The sequence below is a fragment of the Marmota flaviventris genome, chromosome 16, assembly GCF_047511675.1.
Source record: "Marmota flaviventris isolate mMarFla1 chromosome 16, mMarFla1.hap1, whole genome shotgun sequence".
In the NCBI taxonomy this organism is placed as follows: domain Eukaryota; kingdom Metazoa; phylum Chordata; class Mammalia; order Rodentia; family Sciuridae; genus Marmota; species Marmota flaviventris.
Genome location: NC_092513.1, coordinates 14068176 through 14095073, shown reverse-complemented (window position 1 = coordinate 14095073; position 26898 = coordinate 14068176). Strand labels below are relative to the sequence as shown.

The 26898-nt window shown below is 36.6% G+C and overlaps 1 protein-coding gene across 3 annotated transcripts in view; it reads right to left on the bottom strand.

Moving 5' to 3' along the window:
* Positions 1–17842: 17842 nt before the first annotated feature.
* The window catches only part of Pign (phosphatidylinositol glycan anchor biosynthesis class N), a 119511-nt gene continuing 110455 nt past the window's right edge, over positions 17843–26898 (bottom strand). For all 3 annotated transcript variants that reach the window (XM_027949079.2, XM_071602693.1, XM_071602691.1), the window contains one exon: positions 17843–22616. In XM_027949079.2, the coding sequence (XP_027804880.2) occupies positions 22493–22616 (124 nt within the window). In that variant the 3' untranslated portion in view covers positions 17843–22492. The remainder of the gene's footprint in view (positions 22617–26898) is intronic.

Below are 26898 nucleotides of genomic sequence, written 5' to 3'. Positions count from 1 at the left end.
TCTGCTTTTATGTAGGGGCTCCTGGCAAAACCACCCATGCTTCCTTCAGGAGAGAAGGATACCCTCCCCTCCAGGATTTCTATGGAGAAAACCAGGTCAACTTTGTACTAGCAACTGTCATCAAATGCGTAAGTTACCTGCATAATAAATGGTCACAAATTTAGAAACTTAAACAATACTTATTTATTATCTCACAGATTCTATAGGTCAGAAATCTGGGCTACATTCTCTTTGGGTCCTCTCAGAGCTGAAATCAAGACTTCTGCTGAGCCACATTCTCATCTAGAGCCGGGGTCCTCTTTCAAGTTTGTTCGGGGTTTTGGCAGATTCAGCTTCTATGGCAACAGGGCAGAGTCCTGTTATCTTGCCAGCTATCATCTAGAGTTTGCTCTCAGTGTAGAGACTGCCCTGGGCCCTAGTCATGAGGCCCTTTCACAACTTGACAGTTTACTTCTTGAAGGGCAGCAGAAGATTCCCCTTGCAATCAGCTATGACTGAGTCTGAGATAACCTAAAGGAACAAGCATTCTGTAATAATGGCAAGTCCAGATCATCAAGGGCAGGGGATTCCCCAGAGTATTTGCACTATGGGGCAAAAATGTTGGTGGACATCTTAAAGCCTAAATAGAGAGCTATTTAAAAGTCATGATTAAGCTTGAATATTTGCTTCACTGATTAGAATTGTTTTAATCAAAGTGAATAAATAGATTAGGAGGATTCAAATCGAAAATACTAATTCTTTCTGTATTCTCACAGACACTTCTAATAGAAGCCATCTTTGTTAAGTCACAATTGATATTTAAAGGAATTGGCCAATCAGCAACGGCCCTGAATTGCTACAGAATATTTTGCTAAGCTGATCTGGAAAGTCTAGGTAGTATTGCAGGGTAATAAAACTGACTGAGCAAGCAGAAACTATGTTAAGCAATCTTAATAATCAATGGGAAAAATGATCAATCTGTGTGACCTTTAAAATTTTTGTCAGAGCATTAAAAACTCTCTAACTTTTGGTTATAAATGTACAGGGAAATACAAAAAATAGTTAAACTAATTTATTTGGTACTTTATAACTCATTAACAACAGCATTAAGATATAATTCATATATCATAACAAATGCACAACTCTAATTTTTAGCATAGTCACATTGTAACCATCACCACAACCTAATTTCAAAATATTTCACCCCTGTCCCAGAGTCCCATACCAATTGGCAATCATTTCTCATTCTCCACTCCATCCATCCCCTAGTGACCACTCATCTACTTTGTGTCTCTATGGGCTTGCCTGGTGAATCCACACAATCCCTGGTCTTTTTGTGACTGGCTTCTTCCACTTAGCATAATGTTTTCAAGGTTCATTCATGCTGTAGCATGTATCAGTATTTCAGTTCTTTTCATTGCGGGATAAAAATTCCATTGCATGAATATAGCACATCTTCTTGCTTTACCATTTTTTAGTCAACAGATATTTGGATCATAGTCACTTTCCTCATTTCTGTGCACAAATTCACCTTCATTGAGTTTTGCCACCCACATATGGAAGGTCTTTCATAGCTGAGTCTGAACAGTCCCACTGGGAGCTCTTTCTCCTCTAGTTCCTTTTATGTTTGAATCAAGTTTCACTTACAGCATTATCACTTTGGTTTTCTTTCTTTCTTTCTTTGCTGAAATTTCACCTTGTTGATCAATTCCCTCTTTCAATTATTCATTATTGTAAAGTGTAATGTGGTTTTGCCACTGAGAGACTAGATGGCAACACAAGAACTTAAGTTCTTCATGAAATGAGTAACAGCTACATGGTTTCCAAGCACTGAGAGACTTTGAAAGAAGTAACATGACAGGTTACTGATCTGATGTGCACCTGCTATTTACACAGTGAAGTATGGACTGAGGATTTGGTAATAAAATTTGTACCTTATGCATACTTAAAGCCAGTATGCCACAGTAGCTGAAATTCTAACCATGCTGTTGTGGGGCTGGTGTTATTTAAAGTGTAGGAACTAAAATCTGTGCATGCTAAAACTAAGCAATGTGAGGATTGCCTGTATTCTTCTAGAGGGCAGCTAAAATAGTTTTTTTTCCCCCTAAGAAATTAGAATACTAAAAGTTGATAATTAGAAAGTACTGGAATAAGGGGTACATTAATTAATTCCTTCCTTTTGGATAGATGTTGAATTTTTAAAACCCTGCAAACAAGTAAATCAGACCTACACTTAAGTTCATGATAGAGGTATGCAAGAAGGTGGCAGGAAGAGAGTGAGGTTCAATGATAACAACAGCAGCCCCAAAGCCATAAGTTCCCTTACAAGGGAGAAAACCTCTAGGTTTCTGTAGCTGTTAAGTGACATGGGGAAAGACATGGCACCATCTTTCTGTGCCCAGTCAGGACCTCTCCCAGTTCCTTCACCGATCTCACTCTCCATGAATTTCTTTAAGAAGAGGGAACTCCTAATCTTGGCCTCTCTGGAGCATCTAATACCATTTACTATAATCTTCTAGACAATTTCTCCTCCCTGTCCTGAGTCTCTTCTTCTTCCTCATCTTTATAGTCCTCCTTGGTCCCTTTTATCACTATCTTTTTTTTTTTCCCTCTACAACTCTTACCTTAGCTCCTTAAATTTTTAGGTGAACGGGGGCTTCTCCCCATTTCTTACTATCTTTATATGCATCTAAAGGAAGAGTATACTAACTCTCATGGTTCAACTCTCACTCTTTAATTTGTCATTAAATATTGATAGTGATCTCTTTACCAGACCTTGGCTAAGTGTTGGAAATGCCACAATGAATCAGACATTGTCCCAACTCTTAACAATGCCATGGAAGTGCTGAAAAGGGAAACCTTGACCACTCTTCTGAGTACCTGCTGGGAGAGGCTTTTCCAGAGGAAGAAACATTGATCCAAGTCTATGATGGATGAGCAGGACAGCGACTGAGAATGGACAGTAACAAAATTGCACACAGTAACTATGCCACAGTGTCATCTCTCTATCAAAAGATATAAAAATAAGCCCAGATAAATGGAAACACGCATCATGTTCATCAAGTTGCCCTATTCAAATTGTTGGGTTTTTTGCTTATATACATATTTGCTACATACTGTGGAAGGTGAGGCCCTAAGAAGGGCATCATGGTGTGCCTATCCAGCTTAACTTGGACATTTTCGGTCAACATTAGGCTTTGTGAATATTCACATTGATAAATGTAGGTCTAATCCATCCACTATAATTATTGCATAATATTCCATTATATGAATAAACCAGTATACATGCTATGTCCTTACTGAGAGACAGTGATTTTCTTTTTGTTTTTTGATATTTTTCCCAATTACAGAGAAAGGTGTTTCAGGAACAATGAAGGATATATATATATATATATATATATATATATATATATATATATATATATATATGGAGAGAGAGAGAGACCAGAGGCAAGAGAAGAAAGAAGCTGCCTGGAAAATATAATGAGAGAGGTGAGCTGCACAAGATAAAGCTGGAAATAAGTAGCACTAGTTCACTAAAGCCTTTCTATGGCACACTGTGGCAATTCCCAGATGTACATATTTTGCCCATAATTTAAATACAGGTCTCGATTATGCAAACCTCCATTGGGGATTCCCCCAGGATTACCTATGGCCAACTCACCTGGAGCAAGTCTAAAATAAAACTCTTTTTAAATCTTGCCCTTAAATACCTCTTCTTCCTGGGTTTCTTAACTAAGTCCATGCACCCATATTCAGTATCTCTTAGTACCCTAAGAGAAAGAGCCACAAAACTGTGACTCCTCCATCCCCCTTAGTCACTCCATTCGACAAGCCTGCAAGAAATTTCTATACCTCCATCTGAAGTTCAAGTTCCATTTGTCCTTTACTTAATGTATTGTTATCCATCTGTCTGGTCCTAAACTCCTCCAAGATAATGATAAACCTCTCAACAAGAACTTTTCGTATGTGAAATCTCCCCAGTCCCTCTACCTTTTCAGAAGTTGTTGAATTGTCCTCTGGGATACCACATAGTTTGGGACATATATTTGTTATATTATTTATATCATGATAGCCCAGTTACCTGTTTATGTAGTTCTTTCATTCACTGGAATGTGAGTAGCACATAGTAAAAGCTTAGTAAAGGAATGAACAAAACAATCTCACAGAATCCTTCCCTCATAAGAACGTTTTCTAGGTTCCAGAAATGTGAATGCTGAGATTTAAATGTCAGAATCAGATTAATGCTATCGTCCCTTTTCAACAGATAATTTAAAAATTGGTAGGAAGAAAAAAACTAAAAAAGACCTGAGAAGCCAATTTGAACAAGAACGAATTCTAAAGAGTGGTACACAGTTAAGCCATCTTAGCCCTCCTTGAACATCAAAAACAGGTGAAAAGTTTCAGTATGTATATGATTCTGACAGACTCAACCACCCAAGAACTAACCAATGGCAAACCATATTGATACTGGACAAGAACAGAGATAAATAGTGGCCCACAGGCCCCTCTTTAAAACCCAAACTTTTTCATTGGAGAGTAATCAACTTTAAAAATGTCTTGGGTAACTGTTCTGTAAAGTTTGATGCCTGTTATTGCTTCAAAATGTGCTCAATAAGCTTTCTTCACATGGGGAATCCTAATAGCCTCACAGCTCTGGGTCTGCTACTGCCATGGCTGTCAGAAGATATTCCAGAACAAATTTGCTTTGGGGACTTGACAGACACACCGGAAACTGCCAGGGAAGGAGGAAAGAGGTGACACTTTTGTCATCACAGAGCAATGTAGAGCCATAAATATTGTAAATGTGCAAATACGAGGGGCTGGTGAAGGAATGTTCCCCCAAGGGACTTCTGTAAAAATGTACCTTTCTCCCATCCATGCATAGTACATTCCAGCACCATCACTCGCACTCCCCGGCAGCATGGTGAATGCTGGCACTCTGTCCCACACTCCACAGACGTCTCCTACCTCAGGCTGACAAAGTCAGTTCCAGCTCCCCCCCCTTGCTCCTAATAATGCTGATGATCCCGATGATGAGGACAGCTGATGGTTTTCAGGTGCTTCATGCTTTTGTCTAGCCACTCCTCCTGGGGAAGTCTCTCCTTGCCAATTGTGACAACAAAATCTGCAATAGCATCAATACAGTAGAGGAATTCTGCTGGCTTTATTCTCCTGGGCCATTCAGTTGTTTATCCTTCCAAGGTTCCTCTGCAAGAATCAATTGAGTCATCTTGGATAGGCTTAGGCCCTTTAGACCATCTGCTCTAAAAAGAAATAGAAGAAATTAAGACAGGAAGGCTTTAAAAATATTTTAGTTGAAGGGAAGGCTGTTATTTAAGTGGTAATAGCAGGCAAATCATCATCATCATCATCATCATCATTTTGATAAAACCTCAAGAATTTTCTGCTTAAAATGTTTAGAAGCAAGTTTCTGTTTGAAACTTCTTGTCTATGTTATGATTCTTTTTTTTTTTTTTTTAAACTAGGGCTTGAACCTAGGGGGAATCATTAAGCTACATTGCCCACCCTGTTTTGTTTTTTGAGACAGGGTCTTGCTAAGTTGCTGCAGCTGGCTTTGAACTTGTGACCCACCTGCTTCAGCCTTCAGAGAACCTGGGATTGCAAGTGTGCACCTCAGTGCCAGGCTTCATGTTATGATTCTAACTAGTCAAACTGAAAAGCAATGTGCTCTAAAGGATAACAATGCTGAACAAGGTGCCATTTTGAAAAAGCCCACATTTTCATGTAGATAAAAGTCCCTGAAAAAGAGGGGTTGCTCTTCCTTTAATAGCAGAGCTAATAAGGACAAGGTGTAGGAGTTACTTCCTAACTAAGGAAGTTACCAGCAAAGGTAGGAAGGGCAACAGTCTGTACCCATAGAAACACCACCCCAATTCCCCAAAAGCAATTCAACATGATTATCTTTTGGGTCAGGAGGTCAGGATCACCACCTCCCTATATGAAGAACAGCACAGACATTGTAGAGCTATAAAATGGTCACCAGAGTCAAAGGCCACAGAGGGCTCCAGTATCACACAGAAGGAACAAGCCATGGGATTGGGGATATAGACTACTGGTGACTGAGACCCTTCCGTGTGGCTCAGGTGGAGTCCTGTGTAGTCTTAAGGTTTGACTGGGCACAGAGAGAAGAATGGCCTCATTCCCCTCAGGACTTTATACCGCTTTTTTTCCTGCCCCTTTTGGACAAACTGATCCAGAGAACCATCTGGATCTCTCCATTTCCCTTTCTCCCCTTATTTCCTCTGACCTTCACCTGCAAAGTCTAAGTAGAAGGTGACTGGAAGGTCAATGGGTGTGTTTAACCATTTCAGCTTCCTTGATCCAACCTCACAGCTGACGCACAAGGGCCCAGCCAGGATTTCTGAAGGGACACATGGAAAGAGGACAGAAGGGTCGATGGGTAGATAGATGGATGTAAGAAAGGATGTGACACTCCTTCGTGCTTGACACTCCTTGCTTGACAGCCAGTGGAACTGGTTCAATCTAAAAAAGCTAAATTGAATGTGCAGGGAATGGGGGTTACTATTAATGATTCCTACACCCTAAGGTATATTCAGGAGCCAGCCCAGAATATCAAACTGCCAGTCAGAAAAGCAATAATAAAAGCTGCCAGGTGGGGGCAGGAGGAACGACCAGGAATAGGGGAAGAGAGCAGAACAGAGCTTCTAGCAGGACAAGATATTGGTCTTTCACTAAGGAACCTGGCAACAGCAGTCACAAACACACGCACGCAGTTCATTTCGATGCATTCATTGCAATGGGCCGAACTCATAAAGCCAAATACAGACACATACACTTGGCTCTCGATGTCAGTAGCATCTTGGAGGAGCAAGTCTACCAGATAAAAGAAGGCGGCTGTGAGTGAGCCCCTGGCCACACAGGCTCTCAAATACACAGGCCCAGGGGATGGATAACAGGTCCTCACCTCATTATTCTCTTGTCTCAGACTCCACTGAGTTCAGTCAGCCTTGGAGGCCCTGGAATAGCAGCTCCAGCCATCAGACTGACATGAGATAAGATCTTATAAACCAGAATGTCAGTTAGCATTACACAAGACTTGGGGCTTTACAAATGAAATGGCACTCGAAGTCTTCACCCTGAAATTCAGAGAATGTTCTTATTATGGTGCCAGGCGCTGCTAAGGGATTGTGTGGTAGAATGTCTAACGTATGCCAAATCCGGATGAAGATAAGGAGAGTTGTGTGTAGGGCTCCTGGGGGAAAATTCCCTCCTGTATCCTAGATTTGGTCATGGATACCACAGAACTACCTAGAAAACCCTTTTCTAAGTTAGTCCCTGAGGGCAAGGTTTTAAAGGAAAACCATTTTATCATTAGTTTTTGACTTTCTGGTTTCAGATGGATCCAGGTACACACCAAAATTATCAAAGGGAAAAGGAAAGTTTCAGGATATCTTACCATTCCCAGAAAAATATGCCTGGAATGTTCCAGAAAAGTCAAGCCATCAGCCATCTTGACATTAAAGAGTAATTAACTCTACCCTCAGGTTTATGTGCAGATCTTTTGTATCCCTATTTCATGGTGAACTACCGTACTCAAAGCAGTAAGTTGCTTGAGTTAGCCATGAAAGTGCTATGACTTGAAGTATGTATACTGTGGGTTTCCAGGTCTTTATAAAACTTTAACTGCTTAAAAAGAGACAACAAATATTTACTCCCACTGTTTAATGCTGATAAAAAGAAAAGTGAAAAAAATTATTGCTTGCTGTGTATACCATTTGGAAAATAGCTGGACCATACCTGAAAGGTAAATGTTAAGAATCTGATGGCAGCATGCACCACATCAACTTCACACATGAGGGAAACTTTCAAAGTGTTTTTTCCTAAGTGTGCTGGTTCTACTGGGTTATCTGTACACAGGGGAGAGTCTAGTTCTCACACTGTCTGCTTATGTTCCGCAACCACATCTCTAGAAGTAAAATATCGACAAATGCTCTTTTGCACATTATAGGATAGAATGTTTGGGAAAACTATCGATTTAGAATTAAAAAAAATAAAATCTCATTGTTTGCTTAGCTGTGAGTTCTTGGGAAAGCTATTTATAATTTTTCTGTGTTTCAGTTTTCCAATTTGTAAAATGGCTTAATAATATGTATCTCACAGGATTCTGAAGATTAAATAAGTTAGTATTTGTAAAGCAATTATAACCATATCTGGCACATTGTAAGGATTATATAAGTGTTTACTAAATATTTTTAGAGCTATATTAGAAATCCCCCTAAACACTGACAACATATGTTTACAAACACAAAGTATGGCATATCAAAGTTCTTGGTTTCAAGTAACAGATGCAGTCAATTTTTTCAAAGCTAAATATATTTATAATATTGTTTTTCAAAATGTTTAGAATAAAAATGACTTGAGAATAATTGGGAAAGCTTAAAATTGGTTGGGGATCAAGGGAAGCAGGGCAACAGGGGACACAGCCAAACGGACCTACAAAGAACCTCACTGGAGCCCTGGCCACTGCTATAGCCTTGGTTGCCATTGGTAGTATCCAATGCTAAGCTGCCTGGAATAGCAGCATGGAGCCCATCTTCTTCTTCTAAGTAGAGGGAGAAGAACACTGCATCCCCAAAGTGTCTCATAATGGAGAGCCACCCCAAACAGGAAAAGGTCTGAATGCAGAGCAATGAAAATAAGATCTCTACAGTATGGCTCGTGTGCACAGAATTCCTTGATTTGTGAGGAGTTAGATTGAAAGGAAAGAAGAGCAAATTTAAAAGGCTGTTTCATGAAATTTATAGCTATGAATGCCTACATTAGAAATATATATATAAAATATAAAATGTATTATATATATATATAAAATATATATATATAAAATACACACACACACATATATATATACATACATATATGTGTATATATGTGTATATATATATGTAATGAGATTAAAATGATAATAAAAAATTCCCCCCCCCCCCGCAAAAAAAGCCCAGGACTGATGGATTTAGTACTAGTTTTATCAGGCTTTTAAAAAGTTAATGCCAATGTTCCTCAAACTATTCCATAGAAAAGGAGGAAAGCTCCTCAACTCATTCTATGAAGCCAGTATTACTGATACTTAAATGTGGTAAGGACACAGTCAAAGCAGAAAACAACAGATCAATACCCCTGATGAGCATAGATACGAAAATTCTCAATAAAGTACTTTCAAATAAAATTAAATAGCACATTAGAAAATATTATACACCAGATCAACTTGGTTGCAATACAGGGATGCAAGGATGATTCAACATATATGTGAATCAATAAATATAATACAGCACACAAATAAAATCAAGGATAAAAATCATGTAATCATGGGCTGCGGTTGTGGCTCAGTGGCAGAGCACTTGCTTCACACATGTGAGGCACTGGGTTTAAGCCTCAGCACCACATGAAAATAAATAAACAAAATAAAGACATTGTGTTCATGTATAACTAAAAAAAATATTAAAAAAGAAAAAAACTCGTGTAATCATTCTGGGCGCAGTGGCACATGCCTGTAATCTCAGCGGCTCAGGAGGTTGAGATAGGAGGATCACGAGTTCAAAGCCAGCTTCAGCAACAGCAAGGCATTAAGCAACACAGTAAGACCCTGTCTCCAAATAAAATACAAAATAGAGCTGGAGATATGGCTAAGTGGTTGAGTGCCCCTGAGTTCAATTCTCAGTACCAAAAAAATTGTGTAATCACCTCAATGGGTACATAAAAAGCCTTTGATAAAATTCAACATGACAAAAGGCCTGAATAATTAAGTATAGAAGGCTCATACTGCAATTTAATATAAGGCTATATATGGCAAATCCATAGCCAACATTATATTAAATGGGGAAAAACTAAAAGCATTTCTTCTAAAATCAAGACAAAGGCAAGGGTGTCCATTCTCACCACTCTTATTTAATGTAGTACTTAAAATTTTAGCCAGAGCAATTAGACAAGAGAAAGAAATAAAACAGATATAAGGGAATGGGGTTGTGGCTCAGCGGTAGAGCGCTTGCCTAGCATGTGTGAGGCACTGGGTTCGATAAGTACTGCATAAGAAAATAAATAAATAACATAAAGGCATTGTGTTTATCTCAACTAAAATATTATTATTTTTTTGGTACTGGGGATTGAAATTGGGCACTTGACCACTGAGCCACATCCTATTTTGTATTTAGAGACAGTGTCTCACTGAATTGCTTAGTGCCCTCCATTGCCGAGGCTGGCTTTGAACTCGAGATCCTCCTGTCTCAGCCTCCAGAGCCACTGGGATTATAGGTGTGTGCCACCATGCCTGGCTTCAACTAAAATAAAATTTTTAAAAAAGAGATAAAATAGAAAATGAGGAAGTTCAACTATCCCTATTCACAGATGATATGATTCTATATTTAGAAGATCTCAACCCCTCCACCAAAAGACTCTTGGAACTAATAAACACAATCAGCAAAGTAGCATGATACAAAATTAATGTATACAAATCAGTAGCTTTTCTATACACCAATAATGAATTCACTGAGAAAGAAACCAGGAAAGCAATCCCATTCACAATAGCCTAAAAAAAAGAAGAAATGAAACAAACAAACAAACAACAACAACAATCAGGAATAAACCTAATCAAAGAGGTGAAAGACCTCTATCATGAAAATTACAAAATACCAAAGAAAGAAATTGAAGAACACACTAAATCATGGAAGGACCTCCCATATTTATGGATTGGGAGAATTGATATTGTTAAAATGGCCTTACTACCAAAAGCAATCTATAGAGTCAACATAATCCCCATTAAAATACTGATGACATTCTTCATAAAACCAAAAAAAAAAAAAAATAAAAATCCTAAGATTCATATGAAGACACAAAGACCTTGAATAGCCAAAGCAATTAACACAGAGAATGCTAATTTTGGAAGCATCATAATACCTGGTTTCAAAATATACTGCAGAGCCATAGTAACAAAATAGCATGGTATGGGCATAAAACCAGACATATAGACTAATGGAATAGAATAGAAGCCAGAAATTAACCCATATATCTACAGCTAACTGGATCTCAACAAAGGGGCCCAAACCATATGACAGAGAAAAGACAGCCTCTTCAACAAACTCTGCTGGATATTCACATGTAAAAGATTTAAACTAGACCCATGTCTCTGACCTTGTGCAAAAATGAACTCAAAATGGATCAAATAACTTAATGTAAGACCTGATACTATGAAACTACTAGAAGAAAATGGAAAATTCTTCAAGATATTGGCCAGGCAACAATATTTTGAATAGGACTCCAATAGCCCCAGAAACAAAAACAAGAATTGGTAAATGGGATTATATGAAATTAAAAGTTCTGCACAGCAAAGAAAACAATAGACAAAGTGAAGGGATAATCTACAGACTGGGAGAAGAATCTTTTCCAGTTATTCATGTGGCAGAGGATTAACATCCAGAATATATAAAAACTCAAAAACTTAGTATCAAAAGAACAAACAACCCAACTAATATGGGCAAAATTTCTGAATAGACACTTCTCAAAAAGAGAAGTAAAAATGGCCAATAACATATGAAAAAATGTTCAATATCTTTAGTCATCAGAAAATTGCAAATCAAGACTATATTCACATTTTACCCCGGTTAGAATGGTTAGAGAAAATATAATAATAATATATGCTGGTGAGGATGTGGAGAAAAAGGAACCCTTATACATACATGCAGTTTGTGGGAATGTAAGTTAATATAGTCACTATGTGGTATGGAGATTCCTCAAAAAACTAAAAATAGAACTGTCATATGATCCAGATATACACTCCTGGATATTTAACTGAGGGAAATGAAGTCAGCCTAAAAGAGGTACCTGCGTACCCAAGTTTATTGAAGCACTATTCATAATAGCCAAGATACAGGATCAGCCTAGATGCCTATCAACTGAAGAACAGATAAAGAAAATATAGCATATACACACAATAGAAGATCATTTAGCCATAAAGAATAATGGAAAATGAATTGAACTGGGGATTATATTAAGTGAAATGAGCAAGGCACAGAAAGACAGCTATCGCACATTTTTTTCTCGAATGTGGAAACTGGGGGTGGAGGGGAGACATAAAAGTAGAAGAACGTTTAGGGAAGGGGAAGGGAGTATGGCCCAGGGCTGGCAAGAGAAGGTAGAAGGGAGTTTAGATATGATTAAAGCATGGTATGTGTGTGTGTGTGTGTGGAAATGTCACAGCGAAACCCATTAATTTATATAATTGATATGCATTTAAAATGATACTAAAAATAAATTTAAAAATGCAAAGCTGTCTCATACTAACCTGCTTGAAATCAGCAGCTGATCCACTTCTCAGCTGTTTGACATGGATGGGTTACCCTGAGTCTGTTTCCTCTTCTACTAACTGTGAGTAAATAAAGGTTAGATTAACTAATTCTTCTAAAGTAGTTAGCAAAGTGCCTGGCATGCGGTAAGGGCTCATTAAGTATGAACTCCTGTAAATGTTTGATCAATGGAATTAAATCCTTTACTTCTGAATATAAATTGTGTTCTAAAAATTCGTCAGATTGATTCCTGACTTTTCTCGGTTGTTTGCAAATGTTTCTTTGTGGGACTACGCTTTTTTGAAGTCTTTCCTCAAGGCTTTAGTGGCCATTCTTCTTAGCACACTGGTTTTCCTGAGCTTTCTCTGTCTCTAAACATTTATTTCATGCATCGCTGACAGGGCAGATACCATATGTTGCCTTGGCTTAATAACTTTAATCTATGCACAAACTTTGAGTCTGCAAGGCCACCAAGCAACTAATATTCTTACTGGGTTATAAAGCTTGCACACATTACTCAATGCATTTAATGTTTTAATCTAATTTGTGATAAGCAAAATGAGACCAAAAAAAGTGCCACGGGGCTGGCGATGTCACTACTGTTTTACAGATAAGTAAGTTCAGACTCAGAGAAGCTTGCCCGAGGTCACACGCTAATAAGAGGCAGAGCCCTCTGTGTGATCCAAGAGTGTATATAACGCTTATAACCAAGGGACACAGAGTTCTGTCTCCCAGTTCAGATGAGTTTCTTCAGAGCACGAATCAGGTGGAATATGTCTGTATGTATCCTTATCATATGGAAAATCTTGGATGAGGGAGGGGTCTAGATTTGGGAACTAAAATGAAATGCAGATAACAAACATTTTAAACCCATACAACCCGCTGGTGAACAGCTAGAAGCCAAGGTGGTCTTGCTTTGTTTTTGTTGCTTTATTTTCTGAATTTAATAAATTTTGTCTGCATGAGCAAAGTGTTATTTTGAAGTTTTATACTTAGTCTGTTCGATTGTTTGTCTTAACTAACCAGTCAATTCAGTTAACATATAATCCATAAATTGTAGAAGAAAAATCAATCTGAGTTTGATAGGTAACATATTTAATAGGACTGTATATTGTGTGATATATCATGCGTAAATATATACTCTGAAAAGAAAATGCACCCCAATGATAAGTAATTAGAAAATCAACTGATTTTTGTGTAGTTTTCTGAAGTTCAACTAAGACCTTGAACCAATGTTTTCATTCCAACTACAAGAAACAGGACCCATTGTCATAATGTTAAATTCCCACATTGATGCATTTCTCTTGAGACCAGAGAGTTCAATCACATTTATTCATAGAAGGCTAAATTAAAAAAAATTGATTCTTAATAAGTTATGTGCTTACATTTCTAATTTCAAAACATGTTTCAGAAACATAAGGATCACAGAATTTAGGGTGCTTAAAGAGGTTTTGTGTTTCTCATGTATGAGGAAGCTGGAGGGGGCTGTCCTGGGCTAGGATGTTGAGTGGCTGAGGGTTCTATCATGGAAGCCAGTCATCTTCCATCTACTAGCTTAGCCTTTCTTTTCAGGTATTTTAATTTTTCGTGTTGCAATGTTGTAATAATCCTAGTGATTTGAGAGGCTGAGGCAGGAGGATGGCAAGTTCAAGGCCAGCCTCAGCAACTTAGTATCTCAAAAAATAAAAAGGACTGGGGATGTAACTCATTGGTAAAGTGCCCTCTGGTACAATCCTCCCCCGCCAAAGTGGAAAGGTCAAAAGGCAACAGGCAAAAGGGGGCACACCAGCTGAGTTAGAACTTTCTAGAAGCTCCACCCAAAGACTTCTGTATCTGTTTACATCTCACTGGCCAGAGCTACATTGAGTTGCATTGGCAATCCTCGTTGTAATGAAGTATGGGTTTTTTAAAAAAAATTGTGCATATTTCTGCTATAAACAAAGTCCCTGTTCTGATTATACAAGAAGGTGAGAATGGATGTTGGGTAGAAAACCAGCAATGCTTGCCACAACTAAAGTAAAAGTGTGAGTCTGAAGAACTGGTGTATTCTTTTTCCATCCTCTGGACATCCCATTATTTGATCTTCTTACATGCGATATGGTTATGGAGGAAGGAAACTCTGGAGAGATTCTAAACTTGGACCCACGAAGCTGTCCACAGGTTTAGTTTCATTCTGCAGCTAGTTTCTCAGTGACTATACTGTTCCTTTCACCTCTATCAACTGCTAGTTAGAACCTTGGCAATTCAGGCAGAGCACATAACTACCACATGACCTTAAAAAATCCTCACTTTAATTATAATGTTAACCCTTCACTAGGAGTGCTTTTTGCCCATGTCTGACCATTTGTTTAGCATTTGCTTAGTATTATACTGTGGGTCTTTGAGGTAGGACATAGGAGGAACTTGAGCACAAGGGTCTGGCACAGAGGGAGCACTCAGTAAATGGTATACACAAGCATAATTATTATCTCCTCAGTCACTGCAAGCTCTTCAAGGGCAGGGCTGATGTCTTATATTTTGTAGCCCCACTCTGCCTGGTAAGGAGAGGATACTGAAGTATTTGCTGATTAATGCAATGGGTTATTTTAATTCATGTCACTGACTTGCAGATCAAGGCAACTACTGTCATTGTGGTGTAATTCCACTCATGCAAACTGAATGAAGGCTAAATGTATTCAGGCTTTAAAATTGCCATCCTATGTGGACCATTTTCCTAGCAACCCAGGATGCAGTTGTATATCCTTAAAGGAGTCCACAGGTGTGGTGGTTAAAAGTCTGAGCTTTAGAGTTAGAATGAATTAGGTCTGGGGTGACTAGCTAGTTGGGGAGTTCCAGTAAATTCACATAACCTCTTTGAACACATTTCTTTTATGAAATATGAGGTCAATACCTACTGTGCTCAGCACTGGATAGGCCACAGCCAGGACTGCCCCAGAAAGCCCCTAGGTATACATGGGTGGGATAGTCTTGAATCCCATAGTGCAGCTGCAGCAGGATGTTGAGGCCTGGTTGGGCTAGCTCTCCTGAGCAGGCTGACTACCTCTTTTGGTGACCTATGGGAATGCTGCCATAGCTGGGAGCATGGGTGAGACCACCTTGGCTCCTCTACTTGGGTTCCCAAGAATCCCCTTTTTAGGGGGAATCTAGGCAAGCCTGAGAGACCTGTGGAGGTCAAAACCACCTATTCCCGCCCCACCTTTAGTATTTTTCCGGGTGTTACTGTAGATTAATTTGGATTGTCAACTTGATTGGGTTGAGATGCCAAGGATTAAGAGGATTATGGGCGTGTTAGTGAGGGCGTGTCTAGGAATGATTGGCAAGTGGGATAGCCAACTGAAATGGAGATCCTCCTAAGCATGGGCAGCACTGACCAATGGGATGACCACTTGGAAGGACTAAAAACTGCAAGAATGAAGCAGCAGCAGCAGACGCCTATTCCTTGAGGATATCAGTCTCACTTCTTCACTTTCCCAAAGCATACTCTGACAGTGATTCTCCAGAAGGCTTAGGTCTTAGACTAGGGTAGCACTGTGATCCCTCTTGTTCTGGGGCTTCAGCCTCTTGGACTGTGCAGCTACTACTGGTTCTTCCAGCTCACCAGCCTGAAGATTGCCATTGTGGCTATCCAGCTTCTGGTTGCATAAGCCAACCTAATAAGTCCCCCTTTTTATAATTATACTTCCTGTTGATTCTGTTCCTCTAGAAAACCCTGTTACTTTTTACTGAAGTAAAAAGAGAAGTGAGCCAAATCCCAGACATTCTTGAGAGTATGGAATACAGACCAAGTTCCCTGAAGGAGTCACAATGGTTCGATTAAATGAAGTAATGAATGTAAAGCAGTTGTCAAAACATTTGGCATGTGGTAAGCTCTCTGCTGATTATTTATACTTGTGTTTGCTCAATAGGACTGAGAGAATTTTTTCTTTTGTTTTGAAGGAATAAATGTGAAAGATCTCTTCACATTTCCTGGAGGTGGAGGATATCTACAACTAAGCAAAGATGCATTAGTCAAATTGTAATTTTATTTTTGTGGCTTCAAACTTTAAGATTTTAAATTACTATTTTCAATACATACAGCTGCACCAATTTGCAGTCCCACCAGCAACACATGAGTGTGCCTTTTCCCCCACATTCTCATCAACACTTACTGTTGTTTGTATTCTTAATAGCTGCCATTCTGACTGGAGTGAGATGAAGTCTTAGAGTAGTATGGATAAAGAAAATGTGGTATATATACACAATGGAATATTATTCAGCATTAAGAGAATAAAATCAAGGGCTGGGTTTGTGGCTCAGTGGTAGCACGCTTGCCTAGCATGTGTGAGATACTGGGTTCAATTCTCAGCACCACATACAATAAAATAAAGGTCCATCAACAACTAAAAAATATTTTTAAAAAAGAGAATAAAACCATGGCATATGCAGGTAAACGGATGGAGTTGGAGAATATAATGCTAAGTGAAGTTAGCCAATTCCCCCAAAACAAATGCTGAATGTTGTCCTTGATATAAGGATGCTGATTCAGAATGGGGTGGGGTGGGAGCATGGGAGGATTAGGGCAAAGGGGTGGGAGGGGAAGGGGAGGCATGAGGGTAGAAAAACTGGTGGAATGAGATGGACAACATTACCCTAAGTACATGTATGAAGACATGAATGGTGTAACTATACTTTGTGTACAACCAGAGATATGAAAAATTGTGCTCTTTTTTCACATGAATTGTAATGCATTCTGCTATCATATATAACAAATCAGAATAAAATATAAAAAAATGGGGTGCCTACATACCTTGTACTATTAGGCACAAAACTATAAAATCAGGGTGATGAAGACAACTAGTTTTCATAGAATTATTCTGCCCCATCAATTCTAACTTAAAGGTGGAATTGAGCATATTATCTAAAAATAAACATTTTAAATGGAGCTTTGGACTTGTCACAATCCACTATTTTTAGAAATATCAGTGAAAGCAACCCCTTTTTTGAGGGGGTGGGAGTAAGGTATCTGATGGAAGAAGAGTATTTATTGGAAGGCTACTGGAGTACCTCAATTAATTAAACATGGCCACCACTAGCTCTTAAACTTTACATCATTAGAAATATTCTCTCAATTCAAGTTGAAAATCTTGCAAAAAGCTCAGACTAGCCTGGCTTGGGTCAGATGTGAACCCCTAAACTAGTCACAAAAAAACATTTAACTTCTGCAGGGACTCAAGGCTGGCAATGGAGGCACAACTGTCTCAAAGGGGGAGTGCTAAGCAAATACACAGATGCCTGCTACACACTCACACTGCATTTACAGGAAGTGTACTTCCTGGAAACTGTCAGTTTCCGTTAGTTAGTACAAAAAAACACATTAGTACACAGGATGGGCTAATAATCAAATGGCTAAAGATAGGAGTGATATGACCAGAGAAACAAAAAGTAAGGGAAGAGAAAAGTAACATGGAAAAACCAAGGAATATACAAACCACCCCTTCCCCCACCTGCTTACCTGTCATGATACCACATATGCATTTATGTAAAATTATTTGTGCACAGAGTAAAAATTTAAAACCAATGAATCTTTTTATTTTAGAAGAGTTCCATAGAAATTCACAAAAATGGTAGTTACCATACACTTCCTTACCCAGTTACTCCTATGTTTAACATCTCGCATTAGTAAGGAAAATTTTCATAATTAATGCACCAATAGTGATATTAACTCAAGTCTAGAATGTTTTCAAAGTTCTTTAGTTTTTTACCTAATGTTCTTTTCTGTTTTAGGATCCCATCCAGGATGCCACATTACATTTAGTAGTCATATCTCCTTAGGCTCCTCTTGGCTATGACAGTTTCTTAGTCTTTCCTTGTTTTTGATATTCTTGACAGCTTTGAAGACTATCCCTATCTTGAGAATTATTTTTTTCCTCATGATTAGATCAGAGTTATGAATCCTAGGGAGGAAGACCATCTAGGTAATGTGGGTTCTCATCATATCACGTCCAGGATACTTGTTATCAACATAACTTATCACTGTTGGTGTTGAACTTGATCACATGGCTGAAATGGTATGATGAATTTTTAATAAGATAAAACCAATTACAATAACTTCAGAGATAGGACAAGGAAAGCAAAGATGCATTAGTCAAATTGTAATTTTATTTTTGTGGCTTCAAACTTTAAGGACATTACTTCTTATCTGTGAGAAGAGGAACTTTTAAAATATTGACTATCAATTACTAGCTATTCTAGAAATATTGGATGTCACAGGTAAAAGCTAATGTCTGCAGAATTGACAATTATCCTTGTCAGTCATATTATTCAAGTCCATTGAATACATTAAAGAAATACTTCTAAAAATCCATAAATTGCTGATATTTGCTACAAGTGGTATCTGAAGCAAGTCAAGCTAACTAAATTCTGTGAAAAGAATTTATCTGTTCATTAGTTTAAACAAGAGTAATAGTTTTATATGTTAATGTTAGTCCTTTGAAGTCCATTAAAGAAAATCTTGACAGCTGATGTTTTTAAAATTTTTTTGTGTGACAAAGCATCATTACATATTTTAACTCGTATCATCTTCAACAGTGTCTAACCCCAAGAAAACAAGCTGATATTTGTTGTGAATTTATTTTTCAGATAAAGAATGTAAAATATAAGAAACTCAGGATGCAATCTAGTAGTAGTAAATGTTCCCACATGAAAAACTAAATGATACTAAACAATTTAAACAGAGGCAGGCAGTACATTTTGAAGTTTTCCCACATTAAAGGCTAAAGTAAGTATGATTTTGCTGTCTTCAGGAAAAATTATTCAATTAAACATACAACACCCTATTTTTCAAAACAGTGTGACAAATTGAGTATGAGAGTTTATGAGGACATTTCTATAGTATGTCATCAAATGGGAGGGAGACTCTCACATGGGGTCTGCGATCAGGTAAGCAGAAAGTTTGGCATACGGCTATCTTCCACTCTTCACAATGCACATAAATTAAGCTTCCTTAATAAAGAAATGTACCTATTTAACTTTGATTGACTATGTGTTTCTCAAGTATATTTCATCAAGGAACCCTTCTTATTATGACTTACATTTGTATACAAAGGAACTGATGTTCTATGGGACATGTTTTCAGAAATGCTAGTTGGTGGCTCACAAATACTATAATTCTATTGGTGAGTAATCAACAACTGCAATACATTTTAATATGTGATACATCTCAAATGATTTTTTATTTCTTCCTAGAATTAATATCAAATACAGAAATCCTACCCACTTTTACTCTCTTTAAAAACCATGCTGATGTGTGTTGGGGATGTAGTTCAGTGGCAGAGCACCTGCTTGGCATGGGTGAGGCCCGGGTTCAATCCCTGGTACCAAAAAAAAAAAAAAAAGTATATAAAAAAATCCCAAAACATGTTGATGAAAAAAAATGGAGAAATGCTATAAAGATATTACTCTAGTACTGAAAGCATACAGCATAACAATAATAAATGCTTTAAAGCATCTTACAGAGGACAGGAGGACTGTCAACAAGAATGACTGTGAAAAGGAAGGAAATTACTGAGTTATCTCTAAATATACTGTCATTTACATTATTTTCCTAAAAAAATGAAAAAGAGGCTGAGTGTGGTAGCACATGTCTGTAATCCCAGGTATCAAGAGGCTGAGGCAAGAGGATTACAAATTCAAGGCTGACCTCAGCAATTTAGTGAGACACTTTCTCAAAAGAAAATCAAAACAAAACCAAAAACCAAAAAGGGGTAGGGATATAGCTAAGTGGTTAAGAACATCTGGGTTCAATCCCCAGTACCATAAAAGAATCCCAAGTACCATAAAATAAGAAGAACTTTAAATAATTTTGTGTTCTCAATGTTGCACACTAAATGTAATAATATAGAAAATTAGTCTATTGGTAAATTATTCACAGGCTGCAGTTCATTTCCTTAAAGCCTTAGTGTTCCCTCCCAAATTTAATCTTCATCCATGAGATACAGCATGTTTTTTTTTGTTGTTCAAGATTTTTCTACTTGATATGTCCACTTTACTTTATATAGCATTTTCTAATTTAAACCATGTGATTAGCAAATATCTTTTAAGTCCTGATTCAGAAATCTAGTACATTATAGATAGAATGAAAAAATATATGTCTTAAACATAAATACATTTTGCCTAAATATCATTTCTTTTTTGGTTATTCAATACAAAAATATATATTTCAAACACTTTAAGATATCTGAGAAAATGTACCATAGAGAGGTTCATTTCTCAGTGAGTCTGAGAGATCCAATTATAGTGCAGCAACATAAGCCTGGGGCTGTGGGTGCACTTTCCTCTTCTGCCAACTCACACTGACCCCAAAAGGCAATGTGAAGAAAAAAGCAGGCTTCAAAGAACATAATAATTAAAGATAAGGCACTGAGCACCTTTTACAATGTTGTAATAAAATATCCATTAATTTTTCTGTATGAAAATCTGGGAAAAAAATGAAAGGCAAAACTAAATATAAAAAGAGTTAAGTGATAAGTCTTTATGTAATCAGTCTTATCTGATTAGTGAAAAAAAACTGATAAAAAGCTGAGCACAGCCTCCTAGAGACTAGAGGCTGAGGCAGGAGAATGCAAGTTCTAGGACAGCCTGGGTAATTTAGTGATACCTTGTCTCAAAAAAAAAGGACTGGGGATGTAGCTCAGTGGTAAGCGCCCCTGGGTTCAATCAATCTGCAGTTCCACAAAAAAAGAAAAAAAAAAAAAAAGATATAAAACTCTCTGAGGTTATATGAAAGCTCATGGATTCTCTTTCTGCCAATAGCATTGTTTGCTATGGTAGCTTCTTAGATGTTCACCTTAATTTTATATTATAGACTGATGCATGCAGTCTTATATTAACATCAATAACTCTCTATTAATATACTGATACTGCTGTATTCAGTGTCATGTCATCACAGTAAATTATATTTCATCATAAATAAAAATACAGAAAATATATTTTATCAAATTGAGTTTTGAGCTTTTAAAAATCGTATCTAATCACTTACCTTCAAATGTGAAAAATCTAGTAATTTGCAAAGGGTTTTCTTGTCACTAATATGAATTAATAATGCTATAACTAATTTCAAAAGCAATTATTTTTTAAAAATGGGTCATATACCAATAAAGGTTAGCATCAGCCAAATGCTTCTGGCATACCATGGGCAAAAGGCCAACTCTTCAGTGATATGTAAAGGTCACTTTAAGAAAAATCTGAATAAAAAATTACTCTCAAAAATATCTTGTCCATTAGAATTAGTTTACAAATGGAAATCTAAATTTAATGAGATGAATTTAGGCCCTTGGATTAGAATCTCACAACCAGAAGAACAGTTTTAACAAGAATTCTTATGATATTGTTTTAACCATTGATTTGAAAAATTCTGTTGAAACAATATATGAAAAAAAAAAACACTACAGAGGTAAAAGATGTTGCATCTACAATTAAAAACTATTCCTTTTAAAAAGACACAAATACCAAGCATTCTACTTTCCCACCCCTAGAAATTCCATGATAAACCATAAATGGGGGAAAAAATGTCAAGGTTAAACTTGCATATAACTATTGACTATGACACCCCTGGCAACAGCACTACGCGTAAGACAGTATACTGCATACTGAAGAAAAATGACAAGAACTTGCAAGTATTTTTCTAGTAGAGCTTTAGTCAATTTGAAATAAGATACCCTAATTGTCTTATAAGTGATATTATTGAGCAGTTAGAACTGCTACAAAACCAGTGCTGAGAGCTGATATATATTTACAGTGCCATGTGGTGAGCCCTTCAAGTTCAGCCACACCAGTGATTTTGGATGCCACCACTACCGCCCTCACAGAAGCATGATCTTCTTCGGGCATATGGGGAGTGGTACCTTGATGATCAGATTGTGACAAGTGCTCTGAAACATCACTGAGACAAGCAGCCAGCTAAAAGAAAACAAAATGAGAACGGAGAATGCTTTTCTATAGACATCATTACTGTTTCACAATGATTGAACAATCTTAAAAGAAAAAGAAAGAAAAGGAAGCTCCTTTATCCCAGATATCCTATAAGTTCAGAATTCAAAATATTATTTTTTCTACAGAAATATACAATGCATCAAAATGCATTTTCCTATTGAATCCTTAATGGGATTTTAGATGAGCAGGAGAGAGAATCCAGATGCTAAATGAAGGTTTCCATAACATCATATGAGATGGCTTTTGGGTTTGCCATACAGTCTGAGTTTCTTTGTTGTGAGCAGCTGTGCCAGGCCATTGAGAAACACCAGAAAGATGGTCATGGACATGACAATCACATAGTGGCTAATGCTGTAAAAGGAGAAAAATATGCAATCATTAGAGAAAAGAACACATGAGGAAGAGCACAAGATTCCTAAAAACGTTTTAAAACGGATATATCAATACATGGAATTACAAAGGTAACGATGATTTCAAAATAGAGACCAAAATATTTTTTTTAAAATCCAAACTTGTTATATAGTAATATGAGTACTGTATGTACTTATTATTAACAATAATAAACTATATAATAAGATCAGATTATGATTTCCAACCTATATTAATGTACCTATTTCACTGACATAGTCTCAGAATTGCAAACTTGGGACTTAATGGATTAATTTCTACTGGTGACAAAGTCACAGGAACTTGGTAATGTATACTGGACATTAATAATGCATACTGATTACATATTAATATTAATTCCAATAACACAAACTACCATTATGCTAAAATAGTGATGAAGATATTTTGATATATCTGTAACAATTGTAATGTTATAAAAATGTCTGTTATATGTTATAAAAATTATATTATATAACATATAAAATAAAAATATTTTATTATTTAAATTTATTATAAAAAATAACATGTAAAATAAAAAAATTATATAACATATAATATAAAAATATATTACATAACATATAACAGATAAAAATTATTTATATAACAGAAAAAAATATTTATAACATATAACATATAAAATTTAGCAGTTCCTGTGACTTTGTCACCAGTAGAAATTAACCCATTAAATCCCAAGTTTTCAATTCTGAGACTATTTCAGTGAAATAGGTGCATTAATATAGGTTGGAAATCATAATCTTATTATATAATTTATTATTGTTAATAATATTTTAATGAATATTATCACTAATAATTCACTTATTACTTTTTATAAAAGAATAAAACTCTAAGACCATAAATACTTATTTTGAAGTTACCATAAGTGATGTATTTGTTGCTCAATTTAAATTTTTTAGGTGTTCCATAAGTGGGACAATAGGACATCTGGGTTAAATTTCGAAAACTTGTAAGAAAAACGAAAATGATTTTTTTCCCAATTCTTGAACCCTGTGGATTCTATCCACAGAATCCCCAAAGATGTCCCTAGGTTAAGTATTCTGACGTTTTAGAGCATGCCATCTTATGCTCTGAAGTAAGTATGGAAGTACTTTGTCAAAACTAACAGTCACTGTAAGTAAAATTTATAACAAAAAAATCCCATTATTATGTACAATTATAATGCACCAATAAAAAAAAATGGGGGGAAAAAAACCCTTTAAACTACCAGTCACTAAGAAAGAAAAACATTACCCAAGCTCAAGTTTTAGTCAAGAAATTTTAGCAAAGGAGAAACAGACACATCTCTTCATTAATCTCATAATCAAAAGCTATTATCTTCCAGACTATCAGAAAAAGAAGAGTGATACTATTAGAATTTCTTCATTCCTATCTATCAACAATAGCACATTCTGTTTTCCTTTTTAAACACAGTACTTATACATTGCATAGAACATATTAAAAAATTTTCAAAGAATGGAAAGAAATGTAGGTTACAGATCTGACAAAGGTACAGTAGGGGGGAGAGGCTTCATGAAGTGACACTAGTACAGTACTGCCCATACTAAGCTAAGGTGTATATTGTAAAGTTATTTCTTTTCAATGCCTATCAGTTACATTTAACTATTTACCTTTACAATGGATTTGCATAAATATATATATATGTATATTTTAACACTGTTCAACAAAGAGTGGGGAACAATATTTTAGCAGGCCTACAACACAGCTAGTGAGGAAGGGAGGTCATATTTTCTTTCCCTTCTCTCATCTACCCCCAGCAAATGGGAGAATAGTTTCCTTCCTACTTTCCCAACCACTTCAACTTCATAGCTCAGCAGCCCCCAATGTGCCAAATTGCTGGATTTAGGTCAGCTTTACCATGTTGTCATGTCTTTGCTTATTGGTAAGACTCTCAAGACCAAGAAAGAAGGGCTTTCTACTTCGTGCAATTTTTTTTTTTTTTAAGTAATGTTACAGTTTTTAAGAGCCTCCAATGGTAAAGTTTTAGTCTGACAAAACTGTCTTTGGAAAGGCTGAAGATCCTTATTTAGAATTTCTCTAGGCTTACCCTGTAAAGTAAATATGAAACAAAAAAGGAAGAGCTGGAAAATGAAACAGCAAGGATTATAACCAGTTACGTTAGAAATCTGGCTCTGGTCTAGGATAGACTCCTTACCCAAGAAGAAAACAATAAAATTAGATCCTTAATTGATGAACAAATATCAACACTAAAGGCAGTTTTTAAAAACTATTGTTTTCACTGTAAAAGTAATGTAATAGGTATTAGACATGAATTTTTCTACTTAAATTTATCTTAGTGTATGTGCATATTTTTTTTTTTAACCTAGAATGAATATGATTCGGATCTTACCTTCTATTTAATTAAATTACTGATAATTATTCAAAAATAAAAACAACTATAAGACTATTATTATCTAGATGTGCTGGGAATAAAATTATATAGAAATTTATTTTAACATAATACTTTGGAAAACCTCATGCCAAAATAAACAAGATCGTTAAAATTAAGTGAGCCATACTGACATTTCATTACACAGAATTTGGTATATTGGTAAATGGATCTTACTTTAAAAGTTTTCCCAAGCAAGGTAACTTAAGTTCATCAAGGCACATGGATGCTGGGAAAATGAGATGAAGTAGGTGTGCTATCCCCTACTCCTCCTGCTAAGTACAACTAAACATTTTGGACATTATATAAAACTAACACAAGAAGACTCCAAATGGCAGAAAGAAGGTGGCAGACTGGCTAGGGCTCCTAGAACCCATGGAATCCACCAATGTGGGTTTTCTTTTTGTCTCATATGTATCAGCTTGCAGAAAGTATAAGCCCTTGGGGTTGGGGCTGTGGCTCAGTGGTGGAGTGCCTGCCTTGCACCCATGAGGCACTGAGTTCGATCCTCAGCACCACATAAAAAAATAAATAAAGATTAAAAAAAGAAAGAAAGTATAAGCCCTATGGAACTAGGAGCCATCAACTTTTATCTTTTTCCCCCATTGCATCTCTAAGGCCCTTTGGACATTCAATGGATGTCTATTATATGAAGAGGATAATTTGTAATTAAAATAAATAATAAAATATTCTTTTGTTTTATATTACCTCAGCAGATTTAATAAATCAGACTTCCCTAAAAGAGTAGTCATAATCAAAATTAAATGTTTAAAAAAATTTAAAGAAACAAAAGAATCTCTAGTAAAATGAGTCTTATGAGATATTAAAACATGAAGTGAGGGCTGGGGTTATGGATCAGCGGTAGAGTGCTCGCCTAGCATGTGCAAGGCCCTGGGTTTGATCCTCAGCACCACATAAAAATAAATAAAATAAAGGTATTGTGTCCAACTACAATTGAAAAATAAATATTTAAAAAAACATGAAGTGAAGTATATTGCTGGTATTAGAATCATTACTTAGAACAATGGATGAGAACAGAAAGCCTTGTCACACTATAAGACAATAAGATAAAGGAATAACTGTGAAAACTCAAAACTGCTCTGACTGGACTCACTTTAAATTTGTAAGCAAGACTAGGATTTTTTTTTTTTTTTTTCTCATCAGTGGCAGAGAACTCTAAGGTTGACTTCATAATTACCACAGAAATCTTCAACTCTATTGTATCTCTCAGACCTAACAGGACATTTAAAATTTGTTGACCAGTTCCTGAGGTCAAAATCTTCAACTCAATAAACTGCCTAAAAAGTTACAATTTCATGCTATAAAAATGTTTATTTCCCAGGCTGGGGACCTAAGTCTATATTCAAGTGGTGAGATGACTAAGTTAAGGGAGTACAAAGTGCTCATTAGAGAGCCTAAAAGATCAAATACAGGAAAGCTCCATTTGATTTTGGAAACCAGGCAAGAAGGCTGGGAGCTGGGTAAATGAAGAAAAGTACAAGGAATATAATGTAAAAGACTACATTATGGAATGGATAAACAAAATATCAGCACAATGGATCACTATTTAGCAAAGGAAAGGAACAAAGTATTGATATAAGCTACAATATAGATGAATGTCCCTCACCCCCAATCATTACACAAAGTGAAAAAAATCAGGTGCTTATATGAATTGTCAAATCCCTGAGGGCAGAAAATAGATCAGCATGGATGGGTATATATATGTTTCAGTGGTAAAGCATGGGCCTCACATACAGGAGGCCCTGGGTTTAATTCCCAGCACTATGAAGGAAAAAGAGAGAAGGAGAGAGGGAGGGAGGGGGAGATACAAGGCTGATTAGT